Raw genomic sequence first — 19704 nt, forward strand, 5'->3', positions numbered from 1 at the left:
AATTCACTTAAACCAATTCTAGAAATTACCTAAATAAAAGTTTCCAAAAAATGCAAAAAATTGAACTAAACTTTTCAATTTGCCACCATTTTGCCCCAGCAAATATCAATTATCATTAAGGATATAATGAACTTTGAGTAATGGAGGGATACTAAGTTGACAATTAATTACTAAAGAAGCTCAAATACTATGTAATCTCAACTTTCATAAACTAAAGTAGTTCCACAAAAATTTCGAATACAAAAAGCCTTCAACCGAAAGGCGCTAAAGTTAGACTTCAGAAGAATATCTGATGATACCAAGATTATATAAGCAAATTCAATATCTACAAAGCAATCAAGGCAGTGCATATTAAAAATAGAAGAAAATTGATGCCATATTAAATTGGTGGATGACGAGCTTATGCGGACAAAAAAAATTTTAAACAAAAAAGTTTTGCTGCCACACGCTCCAGCTGAGTACAGATCTGAAATAACATTCATGCAAATCTCAAGGTTAAGCAAAAAGGCACCCTGCTTCTGGCTCTGGAAAACCAAGTTTCTGAGAAGCATGCAGTTGACTTGAGTTGTTAAATAACTGGTACATAAGTCTTCACGTCTACCAATAATAGCATTGCACTCAGAGTTTTGATGCTTAGATGGCATTATGAAGCTTAAATGTTGTCCCAGGCATTGCTAAAAGGCATTTCAAGTGATTGGTCTTCTAATAAAGTGCCTTTGCTTGTTAGTCAGCTCAGGAGCACAATATCTCAGAGCATGACACTCAGAAATAAGAATGGGAACTCGGTCATTATATATAAAACATAGTATTTATTTGCAGCACCAAGCCATCCTTGCAGCATAGATTTGCCAACAAAAAGGAGAAAATTGAAGCGATGGAGATGAAAATTAGTATAGGATACACGTTACCCAGATTGGTAGTTAAAATGAGTTGAGATAAACAGTCAAGTTGAAATGGTGTCAAAAAGGCCATCAGCATACCTTCAAGTATCTACCACCAATATATATAGGCATTCTATAGCAAGTAGTCGTCAGCAGGCATGGTTTTAAGGCCTAGAAAGACAAAAGTGAATCAAAATATCATGATATAAAAACTTAAGATTCTTGACATAAATTCCTTTTATGGAGAAGCTGTGCGAAACAAAGTTACCTTCTCTGGTGGTATTACAAAATGTTCGCAGAAGGCATGGTCCAGCATGCTTTCAAGAGTTCTAAGAATGACCGAATCAGATTCACTGCAAAGGTGCTCATTCGAATTTTTTAAATTACTTTTGTGCGAGTCATCAAGACTATCCCTGTTGTCCTTTTTATCTGCAAATCATTATAAATCTCAGGAATAAGACAATATCAATAACTGATAAAAGAACAGAAAAAGTCAGGAGCCATGGCTATATATTATTTTTGAGATAAAGCCTACAATAAAAATATTAACAGAAACAACTTATTATTTGTTACTTTATATAAACCTACTTCCTGAACAGACTGCTTAGTAGTTATAGGTGTACCGCACGAGTAATAGTGAAAGATAAGAAATTGGTTCAATTTTGAGAATATGTTTCTATTTTTGCACCTGTTTGCTTCATTGGCATCTAGAAGATAGAAAATATGTTTTCACAAGGACTTAGGGTCATGCTAGACCCAGATGCACAAAATGATCATTCGTAGCATTAGTTTAGCAGTGATGAAAATGTGAAGTTATAAGAGTAACAAGTAACTCTTTTATGAATATTTTTAGTTTACTGCAAGGTGCATAATGCAGATGGTACTTTCATCCTATGTGGAAAAAAAATTAAGTATTCTGCCAACTATCATAGAGTTTTAATTCCAAATAAGCTTGTTATTTGTCATTTTCCTTTATATTGCTTTTTTCTAGCAAAGCAAGGGTTTTAATATTTTATTGGATGTGAGTCATAGAGTTGGCTGGAATTAAGATATGTTGAATGTACATTCTCATGGGCAGATAAGCCTCCCATCAACAATCATTTAACTAGAGGAAGTTTCCTCTGTATCACCCAACTATGTGTCTATTTGCCGATCAACCTTGAAATGAAAAGCGAGACAATATAACAACCTTAAGGATTCAATGACAAGGTTAAAACATATACATTAAGGACATTAAAACTCAGATTATTCAGCTCTTACTTTACAGTAAATGCAGATCGCATGGGATTAAAATATTAAGATAATTGAAGGGACAACTAGAATTGAAAAGAATCAATGGCCAAGACTACTTAAATAAGTTACTAAGGCGTCAGACTAGAAGATTTTTTTATGATTCAAGGTATTATCTCATACAACAATACTCATCCACACTTAAAATATTTTAAACAATTCCTATTCATTGTGTATACAAATCTACTATCGTTAGAAGCTTAAAAGAAATTATAGTATTGTACCTATTAGGGCATAAGTAACATTTGTTCAACCATTTAAGAAAGAAAAAGATATACCTGTTTTTTGTCTCTTGCAAGTATGATTATTTGCTAAAGAACTTTGAAGCATTCTTGAAGCATCCAGATGAGAATAATTCAACCGAATACGAAATAAATCGACACCAGATTTGACACCCTACAGAACAAATTTCAAGGAGGTTAGAAAGACATTGTAAAGCAGGTTTGCTCTTTAAGACGGATTAAAGCTGGTTGCTGGATGCTTGAATAAAGATTTAAAAGAAAGGTAAAACAGAAAAGAGTGCAAAGTACCAAGTGGTTTTCAAGGGATGTGTTTATTGATAATCTCAAGGCATCCTTCACAGAGATGTGCTGAGAAGGAATCTTATCCTTGAACCAATCTTCACAGTTATATTTCTTTTTCATGTACATCCTACAAAAATGGGAACATACTTTATTGTAGGCAGCTAATATTAATATTGCATCTTCAAGAGCAAATGAGCAATTAAAAAATTGGTACACCATGATTATTCAAAACACTAAATTTGGGAAAAAAGTAAAGAAGGGATGCATGCAATACTTATGGTTGCACAAATTTCAATTGACTGATATTCTTGGTTCCACAAAATAAGTTGAATATTAAAGGCTCACTCTCTCAACGCACCCCAAGAAGGTCACAGGTCATGCACTAGCCAACAGCATCACTGCCCCCAGACCACTACAACTGAGATCTGTTGACAGATAATCACTACCGGGGGGGGAGGGGGGGGGGAATAAATTGGAAAAAAAAAGTATCAACTTTGCACGTTATTTTTTCTTTTATAAGATAAGAAAGTACATGAACTATGCTCATTTAAAATAATAATAATCTAAGTTAAGCATAATGCAATAAGGATCTCTGATAAAATTTTGTGGAGCAATGGACACAAAGGCAGAAAAATACAACGCAAAACCTTCAAAGGTCATGATCATATGTGCAAGCCATTGGGTAAGAAGAAGAACCCAAGTAGTCAACATTACCATGCTTCAGTTCTATTTGACAGCCCAAGGACAGATGTAGAATTTTGGGCCCACACCAAGATCCTGGGGGGCTATCAGGCTGAATTTGGAATCAGAATCTCAATCAAAGTCTGAAATTGCTTGATATTTGAAAACTCAGTGCATACAAGCCTTAGGGTACTTCCAAAAACTGTTTGAGGGATTTCCAGACGTAACAGTCAACGTTACCTTTTATTTTCTTTCTTTACCCTTTTCTTAAGTTTGAAAGTGGGGGGCCACAGAAATCAGGTCTATTTACTTCTCTATTTGCAATTCCTTTTCTATGATCTCGATATAACTGTTCCACTCATCTGAAGTTTCTTGCTGACATTCAATATTGAGCAAGAATTCAAGTCTTGGGTCTACCGTACTGTGTTTTGATGAATATAATTTGGCATGGTTATTGTCATGAAATAGGGGCTTGGCCCAAATTGGCCTGCCAATATTAGCTCATATTACATGGCAATGACACAACGAAAACATAGTACAGGGATGAGATCAATGAAAAATCATTTGCCTTAAGAACATGTAGACATACATAAAAATCTCTCTTACAATAGTAACTACATTTGTTATTAGAATCTCAAAGTTTACAATCTTTTGTACATTGCAAGGAGGTAAATGTCAATGGCCTCTCCATGTCGGGGGCCCAGTTCCAACACTTGTACCTGTGTTTTTCCCCTCTCAAACGACACTAAGAACAACTTGCTGGAATTTCACACAACTCTATGAGGAAAGGAGGGAGGGAGAGAGGGAGCTGATACAGGTACAGGTAAATTGGACTCAAGGCACAAGGGAAAAATCTTATACAACTACGCACTGATACAAAGGTGTTTCATAGCTTTTAGCCATGCAAACAGGCTGGTATGGGAATTCAGATATAGAATATTGAATGCACAACCAATAACTTTTATTGAGTGCACTCTCATGTTCATGATTTAATACCCTGCCAAAGCCCTTTTGAGTAAGCTAGTTGACACCATAAGCTCATGGAATTGCATATATAGGCTAAACTTAGAATTTCAATAAAGAAACAACAGTTCATAATCTATTAACCCTTAATCAATCACATTATTTAAATCCCATATCATCATGTGACAATGTGCACCTATGTTGTAAGTGATCTAGGAAACCAAATAACAAAAGCTACCATGTGATATTCAGATAAATCCATACTTATATGAAACTAGTGCATTAGTCTATCCACTGTAGCTGTACTACATATTAGTTCATGGAGACGCTAGATGCATATTGCCGAATTGGTTACTTATATGTATAGTCAGCAGGCACTTAATCAAACATCAAAGTCAAACAAAGATTTTCTCTGAAAATTATAAGAAAATATAATCTATACTATATTATAAAATGAGAGAGGAGTATGCTAAAAGATTCCATCTGTCAAATTGTTGACAAGATGTCGTAAGAGCTGGAATGGGGATTCAGATACAAATTACTAGGTGCACAATCAATAACTTTTATTGAATGCAATAATATCACTGTCATGTCCAAGACTTATTACCCTGCCAAATTCTCTTTGAGTAAGTTCATTATCTATTTAACCTTAATCAATCACACTAATTAAATCCCATATCATCATGAGATAATTTGCACCAATGTTGTAAGTGAATTAGGAGACAGAATAACAAAAAATATCAAGAAATATAACTTATTGAAATAAATCCATCCTTATAGAAACTAGCACATTAGTCCATCCACTTTAGCTGTATCTCATATTAGTTCATGGAGGAGCTAGATGCATATTGCCCAACTGGGAACTTATATGTATAGTCAGTGGACAATCAATCAAACATCAAACAAAGACTTTGAAAAATATATGAAAACATAATCTACACTATATTAGAAAATGAGAGAGGAGTATGCCAACATGATTTCGTCTGTCAACTTGCTGATAAGCTGTCATAAGATTTAGTAAGTATAACTTTAATGGAAATGATATCTTAAAAGGGAATAAAGGAGAAATGAACAGCTAGGACATGTGTATAATGTAATTTTTTCTGAGAACTTTCATCTACAAATAAGTCCAATTGTACACTTTCCTCACTTCCTCCTTGTTTATGAAACAAACTCAAGCACCCGGGAGATTTTAAATTCTAGCAGTCCCATTTTATATAAAAATAAGGAGGGGGGGGGGGGGAGGAGGTGCAATCATCATCTGGGAGATCCAAAATTCTAGGTGAAGATCTGATTTATTTTTATAACCATGACATTATTTATTAATTTCTCTCAAAAATGAATTGCATGTGCACCGCTGCTAGTAAACTTAACATACATACATTCATGCATACATACATATGTATGTAGGTAAGTATGCATGTGTGCGGCTTATGCGCGACATGCATATGTTTATTAAAATTTGAGATTAAATAATATTCTTTTAAAAATCACATGTACTTGATTTTACAATCTCATCCACCCTCTTTAACCCATTCTAAGTACCTTACTAGTGGATCTCATTGGGCATTTTTTCTGTCCTTTATATCAATCATAAGCACCCACATGAAATCTCATGACTTGAATTATGCAACCCAGCTACGGAATGGTCAATGAATGAAACTAGCCCCTTAAATCAGGACCATGCAATCAATGTATGTGAGAAGTCTTTCCTTATTGTATTTTCAACTAGATGTATATTAATCTACAACTATATTAGTCGTGTTAAGAAAGGTTAATACCAAAGTAGCCAAACACAACATAAAACACCACTAACAAATGGCAGTCATATAAGAGACCTCAGACTCATCACAAGCTGTGACCCATTTTAAGAACAAGGAAATAGACCTCTGATTTTCTTATAGCTGCCAAACAGCAAATCAATAATTTTTCAACAATATTTCTTATAGAACTTTGGTATCTTGTACCCTTCTAGAAATATCACTTTTAACATATTATAAATTCAATATGAATGGATAACAAGAACAAATCATCTCATTTATGCCTCATAAATGTGTGGTATACATAGAACCATGGTTTTATGAGGGCAAACAATTCCAACATGGACACTCAAGCGGCCTGACACAAGGTGGCATGCAATTTAGCTGCAGACAAGCACAACTAAAGCCTACCCAAGTTCAAGTATAATTCAAGCGAGTTCATCTCTCATGCCTCTTCAATCTTCTTCCAGCTTTATTCTTTGTTAATGTTTGTACAGTCTCGTAGTTTGTCAGTTTTATTCTGTCTCTTAGACTTTGTAAGATAATCTGCTGCATGTGTTAATGACCAATTTATTACCAATCAAAAGAAACCATTAGTATTACTTAGGATAATAGATTGGTTGAGATCAATCAAGATACAATTGTTCAAAACCAGTTTATTTTCCAGCAGAAGCGACAGAAATAGCCTAAATGGAACAAGAAACAGCATGTCTTAAGCAAATATAATCATGTTAGACATCTATTGATAATCTTGTATATGTTTTCTGTTAGTGAGATCATTTGTCAGTACAAATCAGTACAATGCACATGCTATACCAAGGTCTTATCAGTATGGGCGTAACAGGCTAAATTTCAATAGTTAACTAATCATTAACAACCAAAGGGACAATTTTCAGTAACCTACTTCAAAATTATCTCAAACTTTATAGTGAGAGATTGATATCCATATGCAATTTCCTACATTTTTTTCTTGGTCAACTTTTTTTGTCATTGTAAATTGAGAAAATTCACAAACATTTAGACTCCTAGTTGCTATTATGTTTTCCTGCTGTTATTCAGTCTTTAAATATGATAAAGAGGATTGAGAAAGTTTTGTAGTTTCCAAAGATAAAGATTTTACATTATGAACTGTCCATTGATAAACAATAACCAACAAATTCATAACGGCGCACAGCATTAGATGCTTTACCTATATTCCTATAAAAAACAACATCAGTCGCTATTGCATGCTTTCTTCTCCATCATGTTAAAACTTCCATCCAGATTTGTCAGTGGTCCCTTGCTCTTTCCAGACCTTCAACGCATAGGTAAGTGGTTCTTTTTTAAATCGAAATCCGTAAATGGAACTGATTAAAGAGAGGGACACAATCTTTGCATAATAGGATATCTCAAAGTGCAAGAACTGGTTTAATTATCCTGTTAACTCATATAAAATTATGCATTATGTAAATAATTTCTATGTAATAAGGATTGTAATCCGATTTTACGCCACTTAATCCAATCACCAACAAGCAAAGCAGCCTGAAGTTTGAATCTTGCAGGCTGCACTAAACAGTTATGATCTTTCAAAGTGCAGCAGTGATTAAAGGAAAAAAGTATTTTGCTTTACAGAGTGATGCAGCATGAATGGATACAAAATCATCCTCTAAATGCCAGAAAATGCACACATCAGATCCACATGAAGATAAACATGCACATATATGCATGTAACAAAATTAAATTAATCGAAACTAAAGGTATAACAACAGCAGTAGTTTAGCATCTTAAAAGAAGCACAACAGCAAAGCTTCACAAAAATATTGAAATGCCCCTCAATTTAACAAAATTTTCATCTGAAACAACATCATGGCTTAAGACTAACAGCCACAAGTTTAAATTATATTTTCTCCTATTTACTCATTATTTAACATGATAATCTTTAAAGCATCGCAATAATTAAAACCATCCTTGTGACTTGTGAGCCAAATAATAATAATAATAATATGAACTTTCTCATACATAAGTAACCATGATAATAAATGCATAAATAAAATCAACATAAACGTCATAAAAAGGAATCAGTTGCGACCAAGGTCCGCCGTACCGGTACCGGTCGGCGTACCGGTGGCCGGCCGGACCGGTACGGTACCGGTCCGGTTCGGTACGTAACGGCCGGTACCGTGAGACAGACATTTGGATTTTTCTTTTTTTTAAATGTTGTCTCTGTTGGATCTTAAATTAAGTGAAGATTGATGTTTTTTTATTGCTTTTTCATGATTTTTGATGTTTTTATATTTAAATTTAGGGTTGAAAATTGAAATGTTTTCCTCCCGTTCAAAATGATAAAATGATACACATAAAATATCTTCAAATTAAGATACAATCATTTACATATATTTAAAGCACTCCTGGATATCTAAAATAGGAACGAGTGTCGATGGCTCTCGTAGATATCCGGATCATAAGTATAATCAGGAGGAGGCAAATCAACCCAATTAGAAGGAACATGTGCCAGTTATAAGAACTGTCGGATCTCTCGCTCACGCTCTGGCTTTGAGAGGTGTCCTCTGATTGTGTAGGGGCCCATCCAAATATGGCAGAAGCAAAATCTAATGCACCATATCTATATTCGTCAATGATGTTGATGTACGACCGGCCATGTGCTGGATCTGCCTCCATAATCTGATCCTTTGCCTTGACCATCATGTGATACAAAAATCCCATCTGGGGGGTAGATCTCGCCATCTACGGCCCGCAGCATTTCATATAATGGTTTGATAGCCTTGACTATTGTAGTAGCCCGCTGCCATAATGGTTGTCTCGTTACCAAGTCTTCTATCTTGCTCTCTTCAGTGCCGGCATAAGAATATCTACTATCATACCACTCGGGACTAGCAAACATCTGACGTAGGGCTCCTCTCTTCTCGAGTATGCTATCAAGTGCGATGAAGTTGGGCGATGAAGTTGGTAGCAAACCGTGTGACTCCTGGTCTCAGAATCTCTTCCCCTGCATACTTTCTCCTCAGTGAAAGGACCCAGTTATGGTTATAAATATACCTGGTAATGCGTTGGGCTGTCTCCACCGTTTGTTGTACCCTACGGATCTTTCCAATGTCCATCAACATGAGATCAATACAATGTGCAGCACATGGGGTCCAGAAAATATGTGGTCGCCGCTTCATCAAGACCTGCCCGACAGCCTTATATTGCGGCCCATTATCAGTGACGACCTGCACGACATTCTCCTCTCCTACCAGATCAATCACATCCTCCATAAGTTTCAGCATGTATGCGGTGTTGTGCACACAAGCCGAAGCATCAACCGACTTGTGGAAGAAGGTCTTAGCATCACAGTATGTCAGGAAGTTGATGATGCTCCGCCTGGTCGGACCGGTCCAACCATCGCACATGATGGTTAGTCCATATATGGACCACTTGCTCTTGTAGGAGTCAATCCAATTCTCCAGCTCCTCCTTATTGTTGTCAAGAAGCTCACCGTATATGTCTTTCGGGCCTGGAGGAACTACACCGGGATCGGCAGCTTGTATGGTGGCAATGGCAGACCTGTAGTATGTATTGTCTGCCACATTCACTGGGATGTGGCTGAAGTGAAACCAGGATCCAATAGCTCGCCACATAGTTTTCTTCTTATCCTTCATCCACATTGTGTCTACCCTCTGCTGCCTTGAATCTTTGCTGGAGAGAGCATGCGGATCTACATCATGAATTGTCGCTCCTTGTGGAATTCCTCTAGATGACTTCTTTCAGCTACCAAAACTACCCAGCATAGATGCAATCCGGCCACGTTCTTTGCTGACGCCCTCCCTGACTGAAGTTGTCCTCAAGAACTCTGGATCTTGTCTAGTGCTCCCAGAACCGCCACCCAACTCGTATGCAGAGGGCCCAAATCGAGCCCTATACCTGGCCACATTCTCCTGCTGCCACTGATCATCCAGGCTTGCATACATGGCCGCCTGAATATCTGCCTCCTCCTCATCTAGATCCTTAATCTCCTCTGGCTCCCTAGAGTGATAAAAAGGTGGCTCTGCCGATCGGCGATCGACCTCTGCCTTTTTCTTGGAAGCCATCTCCTTCGCTTTTTTGACCTCAGCGAGATTCTGCCTCATCAGCACACGAATCTCGCTAGGACAATTCGGGCACGTAGCAACCTCACCGAAATTTTCGGCTAAGTGTTACTTCAACCTGATTACCCCTCCTTCCTTGAAAACCTTGTTGCAAAAGTTGTATTGAAACTGGTGTCGTTGCCCCTCTTTTCCAAGTCTCCGCCCATAAGACCAAACAATATCACGCTTTGTAGGGTTCATTTTTCTTGATGGCTCCATTTCTATCATAAATGTACAACTTATCAAAAAATTAAGCTAATAAAGTAAATTTTCGCATTATCTTATTTTTTAAGTAATTTATAAACTATTTTTTTAAGTTACTTATTAACAAAATTAATGAAATAACATAGGACAAAAAAACCGCACCTTAAATAGTCTCCGCTGGATTTTTTGGGCAGGACTTCCTCCTCAATTTGTGAGCTATCTCTCAAATCTTTCCGTCTCTGATTACTCTTCAGAGGCTCACTGAATTTGAGTTACTCTGGACAAGCCAATCTCTCTGAAACACTTCTGGATTTGAGTTACTCTGGACAGAGCCTCTCGTTCGGTTTTTATAACCGAACGAGTGAGGAGGAAGGCGAGGTGCAGACAGGGCGACAGGCCTCTCGGCCGAGAGGCCACTTCGGTTTTTGTGTTGTCAAATCAAAAAAAGAAGTGGCCTCTCGGCCACTTCTTTTTTTAAAAAAAAAACAACAAAAAAGAAGTGGCCTACAGGCCACTTCTTTTTTTGATTTGACAACAAAGAAGTGGCCTCTCGGCCACTTCTTTGTTTCCTGAAAGGAAGAAGTGGCTTTTGAAACCACCGCGCGGCACGTGGTTTCGGAAATCACGCGCGGCGCCTGGTTTCGGAAATCACGCGCGGCGCCTGGTTTCGGAAATCACGCGCGGCGCCTGGTTTCGGAAATCACGCGCGGCGCGTGGTTTCCCAAAAAAGTGGCCATGGGCCACTTCTTTCAAAAAAAAAAAGTGTGGCCTGTCGGCCACAGCTTTTTTTTGAAGGGAAAGCCTTTCGGGAAACAAAGAAGTGGCCTCTCGGCCACTTCTTTGTTGTCAAATCAAAAAAAGAAGTGGCCCAGAGGCCACTTCTTTTTTGTTGTTTTTTTTTAAAAAAAAGAAGTGGCCGAGAAGCCACCTTTTTTTTGATTTGACAACACAAAAACCGAAGTGGCCTCTCGGCCGAGAGGCCTGTCGCCCTGTCTGCACCTCGCCTTCCTCCTCACTCGTTCGGTTATAAATAGCCGAACAAGAGGCTCTGTCCAGAGTAACTCAAATCCAGAAGTATTTCAGAGAGATTGGCTTGTCCAGATTAACTCAAATTCAGTGAGCCTCTGAAGAGTAATCAGAGACGGAAAGATTTGAGAGATAGCCCATAAATTAAGGAGGAGGTCCTGCCCAAAAAATCCAGCAGAGACTATTTAAGGTGCAGTTTTTTTGTCCTATGTTATTTCATTAATTTTGTTAATAAGTAACTTAAAAAAAATAGTTTATAAATTACTTAAAAAATAAGATAATGCGAAAATTTACTTTATTAGCTTAATTTTTTGATAAGTTGTACATTTATGATAGAAATAGAGCCATCAAGAAAAACGAACCCTACAAAGCGTGATATTAGCTGGTCTTATGGGCGAAGACTTGGAAGAGAGGGGCAACGACACCAGTTTCAATGCAACTTTTGCGACAAGGTTTTCAAGCGAGAAGGGGTAACCAGGTTGAAGCAACACTTAGCCGGAAATTCCGGTGAGATTGCTACGTGCCCGAATTGTCCTAGCGAGATTCGTGTGCTAATGAGGCAGAATCTCGTTGAGGTCAAAGAAGCGAAGGAGATGGCTTCCAAGAAGAAGGCGGAGGTCGATCGCCGAGCGGCAGAGCCACCTTCCTATCACTCTAAGGAGCCAGAGAAGATTGAGGATCTAGATGAGGAGGAGGCAGATATTCAGGCGGCCATGCATGCAAACCTGGATGATCAGTGGCAGCAGGAGAAGGTGGCCAGGCATAGGGCTCGATTTGGGCTCTCTGCATACGAGTCGGGTGGCGGTTCAAGGAGCACTAGACAAGATCCAGAGTTCTTGAGGACAACTTCAGTCAGGGAGGGCGTCGGCAAAGAACGTAGCCGGATTGCATCTATGCTGAGTAGTTTTGGTAGCCGAAAGAAGTCATCTAGAGGAATTCCACAAGGAGCGACAATTCATGATGTAGATCCGCATGCTCTCCCCAGCAGAGATTCAAGGCAGCAGAGGGTAGACACAACGTGGATGAAGGATAAGAAGAAAACTATGTGGCGAGCTATTGAATCCTGGTTTCACTTTAGCCACATCCCAGCGAATGTGGCAGACAATACATACTACAGGTCTGTCATTGCCGCCATACAAGCTGCCGGTCCCGGTGTAGTTCCTCCAGGCCCGAAGGACATATACGGTGAGTTTCTTTACAACAATAAGGAGGAGCTGGAGAATTGGATTGACTCCTACAAGAGCAAGTGGCCCATATATGGACTAACCATCATGTGCGATGGTTGGACCGGTCCGACCAGGCGGAGCATCAACAACTTCCTGATATACTGTGATGCTAAGACCTTTTTCCACAAGTCGGTTGATGCTTCAGCTTATATGCACAACACCGCGTACATGCTAAAACTTATGGAGGATGTGATTGATCTGGTAGGAGAGGAGAATGTCGTGCAGGTCGTCACTGATAATGAGCCGCAATATAAGGCTGTCGGGCAGGTCTTGATGGAGCGGCGACCACATATTTTCTGGACCCCATGTGCTGCACATTGTATCGATCTCATGTTGATAGACATTGGAAAGATCCGTAGGGTGCAACAAACGGTGGAGACAGCCCAACGCATTACCAGGTATATTTATAACCATAACTGAGTCCTTTCACTGATGAGAAAGTATGCAAGAGGAGAGATTCTGAGATCAGGAGTCACACGGTTTGCTACCAACTTCATTGCACTTGATAGCATACTCGAAAAGAAAGGAGCCCTACGTCAGATGTTTGCCAGTCTCGAGTGGTATGATAGTAGATATTCTTATGCCGGCACTGAAGGGAGCAAGATAGAAGACTTTGTGACGAGACAGCCATTCTGGCAGCGGACTACTACAATAGTCAAGGCTATCAAACCATTATATGAAGTGCTGCGGGCCGTAGATAGCGAGATCCACCCCCAAATAGGATTTTTCTATCACATGATGGTCAAGGCAAAGAATCAGATTATGGAGATAGATCCAGCACATGGTCAGTCGTACATCAACATCATTGACGAATATAGATATGGTGCATTAGATTTTGCTTCTGCTATATTTGGATGGGCCCCTACACAATCAAAGGACACCTCTCAGAGCCAGAGCGTGAGCGAAAGATCCGACAGTTCTTATAACCTGGCGCACATTCCTTCTAATTGGGTTGATTTACCTCCTCCTGATTATACTTATGATCCGGATATCTACGAGAGCCATCGGCACTCGTCCCGATTTTAGATATCCAAGAGTGCTTTAAATATATGTAAATGATTGTATCTTAATTTGAAGATATTTTATGTGTATCATTTTATCACTTGGAACGAAAGGAAAACATAACATGCATCATCTATGTTTCAAATTTCAACCCTAAATTTAAACATAAAAACATCAAAAATCATGAAAAAGGCAATAAAAAAATATCAATCTTCACTTAATTTAAGATCCAACAGAGACAACATTTAAAAAAAAAAATCCAAATGTCTGGCTCGCGGTACCAGCCGGTACCGGTACGGCGGACCTTGGTTGCGACATTGAAAATTATCTAAATTTCTGGCATCTCATAACAGCATAGTGCATAACTTTCATAAACTGATGAAAACATTTATCATTTAAAAAAGCATATTTTTCATTTGTCCTATATTAAAAAAAAAATGTAGCACCTTTTTACTCTATGAGTTTAAAGGTTACAACCTATATCAACTCAGATCCACATTTCATGTTTCCGATATCTTTTTTCCTTGTTATATAGTCCTTCAAATTTTCTCTTCCCTCCTTGATATAGGTTTATGCTTTTTCAAAAAGTAATGATTCTATATTTATGATAATTCAACGAGGGCTTCAACAACATTTATGGTACAGATAATTGGGAAAAGACAAGTTACCAGATAGCACGTTCATTAGCCACTATAACAGGTGGTATCGAGACTTCAATAGAAAAACCATCTATGTGATGATTCTCTCTCTTCACTAATTCAGCAATAGTTGCCGTGAAGTCATCGATGGAACCCTCCTTACTAGTTGTCATCATTTCCCGATCTTGCTGACAGGCAAGTTGTAATACACCTAAACAGATACAACAGTATGCATGGTCGTCTTCTGACTCTTGTGAAGTATACGAACATCGGACAAGTCCATCTGAAACAAGCCTATTTTCTACAGTACCATTATCACAACTCTTCTGCTCTTCAAGAAAAGATTGCAGCACTGAAGCTGTAATTGCTGAACAACAATAAGCTTGCCCATGAACCCCAAACAACCGAAAGATGCAACGCGGACATACCTAAAGCACAAAAATAGTCAGCAGGTTTTAAAATTTATTTGATTCAATTCCCCTAAAATGCACACATTACTTCCTCATCCAAAACACAAGTTCACATATTATAAAGGCAACTCATCGAGAAAACGCAATAGAAGAAAGAAAAAGAAGTTAAGTGCAAGAAACATGGAAATGCAAGTTCAAGCGATCGAAAGGGGATTGCTCGACAACTAGTTGCACCTGGCCCCAGGGGCCTACGCCAAGGCAACTTAAATTCTACACTGATATTAAAAACATGTGCATTATAGGTGATGAAACAACAAAAGGAGAACATAAGATGGACATGAATGAATTCTGAGAGAAAGATATGAAGAAACACGGTCAGACTTGATAAGGACATCTGGAAAGCAGGATCAACATAGATAGCCACAAGCAATTAAGATAATTAATGGGTGTGGTTACCATACATAGATAATGCATGAAATGGATCTAACATTAGTAAAACATCTGATCAAAAAAATTTCCAACAATAGTAACAAAATTCAATTCAAATAAATTGTTCAGTATTTCAAGTAATATAGCAGTTCTCTAAAAAAATGCACCAGGCGAGCAACATAATGAATCAGAACTTTCTGCATTTGGTACAAGGCAAGAAATGAAAGTTCCCAGTAGCAAATTTTATATAAATTAACAATAAAAACTGTACAGAAGTAAAATCCCTAATAGTCATTGGCACATAAGATCATTGGAGAGCAACTAAAACTGGCAATAGTTAGTGTATTTTCAGAAAATTTGTGTATTGTGACTTTCATGCAAAAGTTGTGCCTATAAGTCATCGACCAGAAAGATCGTGCGAGAAGAGAAGAAGAAGAACTCAAACATCAACAGGTTTTTTCCAAAATTTGGTCCACCATTAAAGTGAATGACTAGCTAACACAATGGATTGATCAATTTTCAATGGCAAGGCAATTAACAAATAGTCAATTTAATAGCGCAACATTATTAAAAACTGCTTAAGCACCTTGCAAAAAGCAAAAGAAAAGAAAAAACGAAAATCAATTTCACCCATAATTCTTGAATTCACTCTTTCTGGAAACATAATTGGTACAGCCTCCCCCAAACTCCCTACCCCTCGTAACTTCCACCACCGCGGACTCCAAAAGCATACCAAGAATTCAAAATCTGGATTGCCATCAACTCCTCCGTTAGAAAAAGAACGATGAAGCAAAAGGTTCGGGTAAAAGAAACAATGTCGAACGAGGGTTTAAAAATTCTTTTCACTTTGCAAATCTAAATCAAGAATCAAGAATTCAAAAAAAATCATAAATTGCACCAAAATCAACCAAACGAAGTGCTCTAATCTAAGGAACTCTAATCATATGAATGTTTCGTATGAATCTTTGAGAAGATACACCAAAAGAAAGCAAGAATCGGAAGAAGGGGAGAGAACGAACCCCTACGGAGAGAAGGTCAAGGACAACGTGGGGGGAAGGGAGGGAGAGAGCGGTGCGGCTTAGGATTTCTCTCGTCTCTTCCATCTCTCGACTCGCCACTCGGGGCGAAGCCGAGTAAAGGAATTAGCTTCGAGTTTTACGCGCAGCGTTCCGCTGGGAGGAGAAAAGGAAACACAAATACGGCCGAGGCGTGCCGTTTGCCCGTTAGGGCTTCACACTGGGGCCGGGTTTGAGAGTGGCCCACCGGGTTTGAGAGTGGCCCAGTATTAATACTGGGCCATCGAGTGGGACCCATGTGTGGCATGGCCGAATACTTGTCACCCCATCTTTTTCTTTTCTTTTCTTTTTTTCTTTTTTTTTCTTTTTTTTTTGGCATATTGTTGTCTTGTTTATGTAGCGATCCCTCATCGATATTTACAAAACAAATGAGATAACTTCACAGAATTTTGCAGAAAATCCTTTGTTGAAATCTGGTATCAGAATCTGAAAATCCATTATGGATGCATCAGGTGGATTTTTATAATAAAATGCCCTTAAGTTGCATAGCTAGCCTTCCCATCAATATTAGAAACAAAATTCTAACCTCGAGCTTAGAATTAATAACCAGAAGTTTATGAGAAAATTTCTGATGATTCAGAGTCATCCTATTTGAATCCAATATTTGGTTTTGGTCTTGAAGGCTTTTATTTGATTTTTAACTCGCCATGGTCAAAAAGTAACTCTTGCATCGAGCCATTATGGTCGGAGGAATAGTAACCTGCCCCTTCCAATAGGTTATGGGATAGCAATTTTTGACCCAACTAGTTTTCTTACCGCGACCCAACTCAAACATAACCTATCCAACTAGAATAACTAGGTTTGCGTTGGGTACAAGCTAGCCAAATTCAATCTGCCAGTTGGTCGAGTCAAGCTTGGGTTAGAGCCTTTTAGCTCATCAGGTCAAAGAAGGACATATATAATACTATATTTAACATAATATATAATATATTAAATATTTTATATCATATTATATTTCTAGGGTGACTTTGAGTCATTCAATCGATGATTTGGTAGCTTGATATCTAACTAGGGTAATAAAAAAGATAAGAGAACAAGTTCAATCCTTACTTCTACATGGAGTTGCTCTTGGAGAGGTATGAATTCAGTATATTTCTATGATTACCAAGTTGCTGATATATTTACCAAGCAATCATCTTCTCAACACTTCTAGTTGCTCAAAACCAATCTATCAATGGTTGCACCACCTCCAAATTGAGGGGGTGTATTGCTACATACTCTTGCATGCTTTATTGTAACATCTCAGCCCTTGGATCTAAGGGCATGATTATGAACTTTGTATGATAGCCGAATATAAATATATTACTAGTTGTAGCGCTGGTTTGGCAAGCAGCCTGTTCCCATCTCAATCATTGCCTCATGATGTGGGATAAGGAAGAAAATACATAGAAGATTTACTATAAATCATATAATAGGGTGAATTGGTTTGCCATTCCATGACCAATCATCTATGTTGGTAGTTCCCTTTCTTGGTGGCTACTTTGAAAAGTGTTTTAGATAATCAAAAATATCCTCAGGAGTTTTAAGTTGTTGGAACTGGAGCAACTTGATGCACTAATCATGTTAGACTAATGACATGCCTACACATTCTTACATGTTCTCCCATTATCAATTTAATCACAAACATCCTGATCAACCTCAAATAGACCTGTGAAAAAATATCTCTTAGTCCACATGGGCTATTGGCTGACTCTGCTCCGATTGTATATCTCATGAACTAAAGCCTCAATAAAAAAACTAGCTAGGATGTGTTACTTGAGTTCTCATGAACTAAAGCCTCAGTACATGACTAATGTGGGACTAAAAATATACCCTCATGGGTTCTTAAATAGTATATATTTTAATCATTGTAAACCTTATATGAATATGCATTGTTCATGCTTCCTCAATGGCATGCAAGTTATGATGTACAAGGGCCATAAGCAGCAGAGTTTATGAGTTCATAAGCATCTTGATTACTCTATAAATGATAGTTAGCTTGTGAGTAATTTTATTTTACTTCTATAAATTTTATGAATAATCCACCAGCAGGCATTTGGGCTATGTTGCTGAATAAAATGCTTGACAAAAATATTCCATGCATTAATTGCACAGCTTTCCAGTAGAGATCATTCTGGACTTGTTAGGTTCTATGTTTTCACCATTATACTGTCATGGCCTGCAAATAAACTCAGGGGGTTAACTTAACCATTCATTTGAGATGCGAGCAGATTCAGTTTGCTCCAGAGCAACCAAACACTAGACTTGATTGGAAGTGTCAAAACTGACTTCTGCTTGTCTGACTTTCAGAACCCACCAAACACTTAAATCTGCTGCTTCAACATAAGATTATAGTGCAGGATAGGTGGATAGGTGAGTGTGGGAGCATAGAGAGGGTATATACTATTAAATCCGGGGTTTCTTTTATCACTGTTCTGATAAAGTTTATGACAAATAGTGGAAAGATAGAAATACTGAAATGCCTTAATGTGAACTTGTGGTCTATGTGTTAATAACATGTCAAAGATAAGTTTTTGATTCATTTTTTTCTTTTTTTTAATAAAAAGAATCTTGCTTAATGTCTTGTCTATTTATCGTTTTGGATGGTTCCTGTTCTTAGCACTGCGTATCCATTCAGTTAGCCATTTTAATCTGGTGACATGTACAAATGGATGAATGGATTAGTGTTGACACTGGTTAGTTTTTCCTCTTCATCCTTCAATTCTTCTGGGTTTTCTTGCTCCATTTTCTTGTTTATTCCAAATAAAGCATGGTTTTGTGCATTATCATATTATCACAAACAGTAAGCACTGATGAAGTTTACATTTAAGAGATTATGAAGTATTTGCTGATTATGTGACAGGCCATACTTGTTCTTCACATACCCAAACACTTCAGAAATTTTGCTCTCCAAGATTCTGTTTGCTTTTGTAATGATATTTTGGCCCCATAAAAGTTATTTTTGTCTTTCCTATGAATTCTAGTTTCATAAATGGCACTAAAATGTTAGATCTGGCATATGCGGTTTGTCTCTTTGCTCCAGTTAAGAGATCCGGCAAGCAGGACCACCAGTGAAATTCTAAAAACAATTCAACAAAATTTATTCCGATTCCAAGACAACAAAACATAATTTCAATAAACAAAATAAGTTTAAAATAAACTAATCCATAGAACTAGAGCTTGCATGATGTTTTCTAAGATGAAATAACAGAACTCGAGAGCTTTCACTCATAAAGAAGGGCTCACCAAGTAGGGTGAAACAGACTGAGAAAGTCAGTTACAGTGCAGAAGTTCAACAGAGAGAAAATGAGAATTTTATGCATAAAGTGAGTGCATGAGATTAAGCTGTAGAAACAACAGATGGACAATTTCAGTCCTATATAATGAAAGATCCGATGTTTTGGCATGAATCTGGAGGGAATGGTATCTACACTGCAAACAATTGATAAAGCAGTAGGCAAACAGTAAAGAACAGCCAGTTAAATAAGACAATAAGCAATGATCCTAGCTTC

General features: G+C 37.8%; 1 protein-coding gene across 9 annotated transcripts in view; it reads right to left on the reverse strand.

Moving 5' to 3' along the window:
* The window catches only part of LOC103708698 (Pseudouridine synthase family protein), a 27151-nt gene extending 10753 nt beyond the window's left edge, over nucleotides 1-16398 (reverse strand). For 4 of the 9 annotated variants that reach the window (XM_088717418.1, XM_039122378.2, XM_008793751.5 and 1 more), the window contains exons 1-6: nucleotides 16157-16398; nucleotides 14329-14726; nucleotides 2702-2822; nucleotides 2450-2567; nucleotides 1150-1310; nucleotides 981-1052 (exon numbers count right to left, since the gene is read on the reverse strand). In XM_088717418.1, coding sequence (XP_088573544.1) covers nucleotides 981-1052; nucleotides 1150-1310; nucleotides 2450-2567; nucleotides 2702-2822; nucleotides 14329-14726; nucleotides 16157-16240 — 954 coding nt within the window. In that variant the 5' untranslated portion in view covers nucleotides 16241-16398. Of the gene's footprint in view, nucleotides 1-980; nucleotides 1053-1149; nucleotides 1311-2449; nucleotides 2568-2701; nucleotides 2823-7288; nucleotides 7417-14328; nucleotides 14727-15767; nucleotides 15885-16156 lie in introns of those variants that run through there. The other 5 variants (XM_039122379.2, XM_088717420.1, XM_088717419.1 and 2 more) reach the window with 5 other exon arrangements.
* Nucleotides 16399-19704: the final 3306 nt, after the last annotated feature.

The sequence above is a fragment of the Phoenix dactylifera genome, chromosome 3 (assembly GCF_051530095.1).
Source record: "Phoenix dactylifera cultivar Ajwa chromosome 3, Ajwa_hap1_PhDact_Kaust_v1.1, whole genome shotgun sequence".
In the NCBI taxonomy this organism is placed as follows: Eukaryota; Viridiplantae; Streptophyta; class Magnoliopsida; order Arecales; family Arecaceae; genus Phoenix; species Phoenix dactylifera.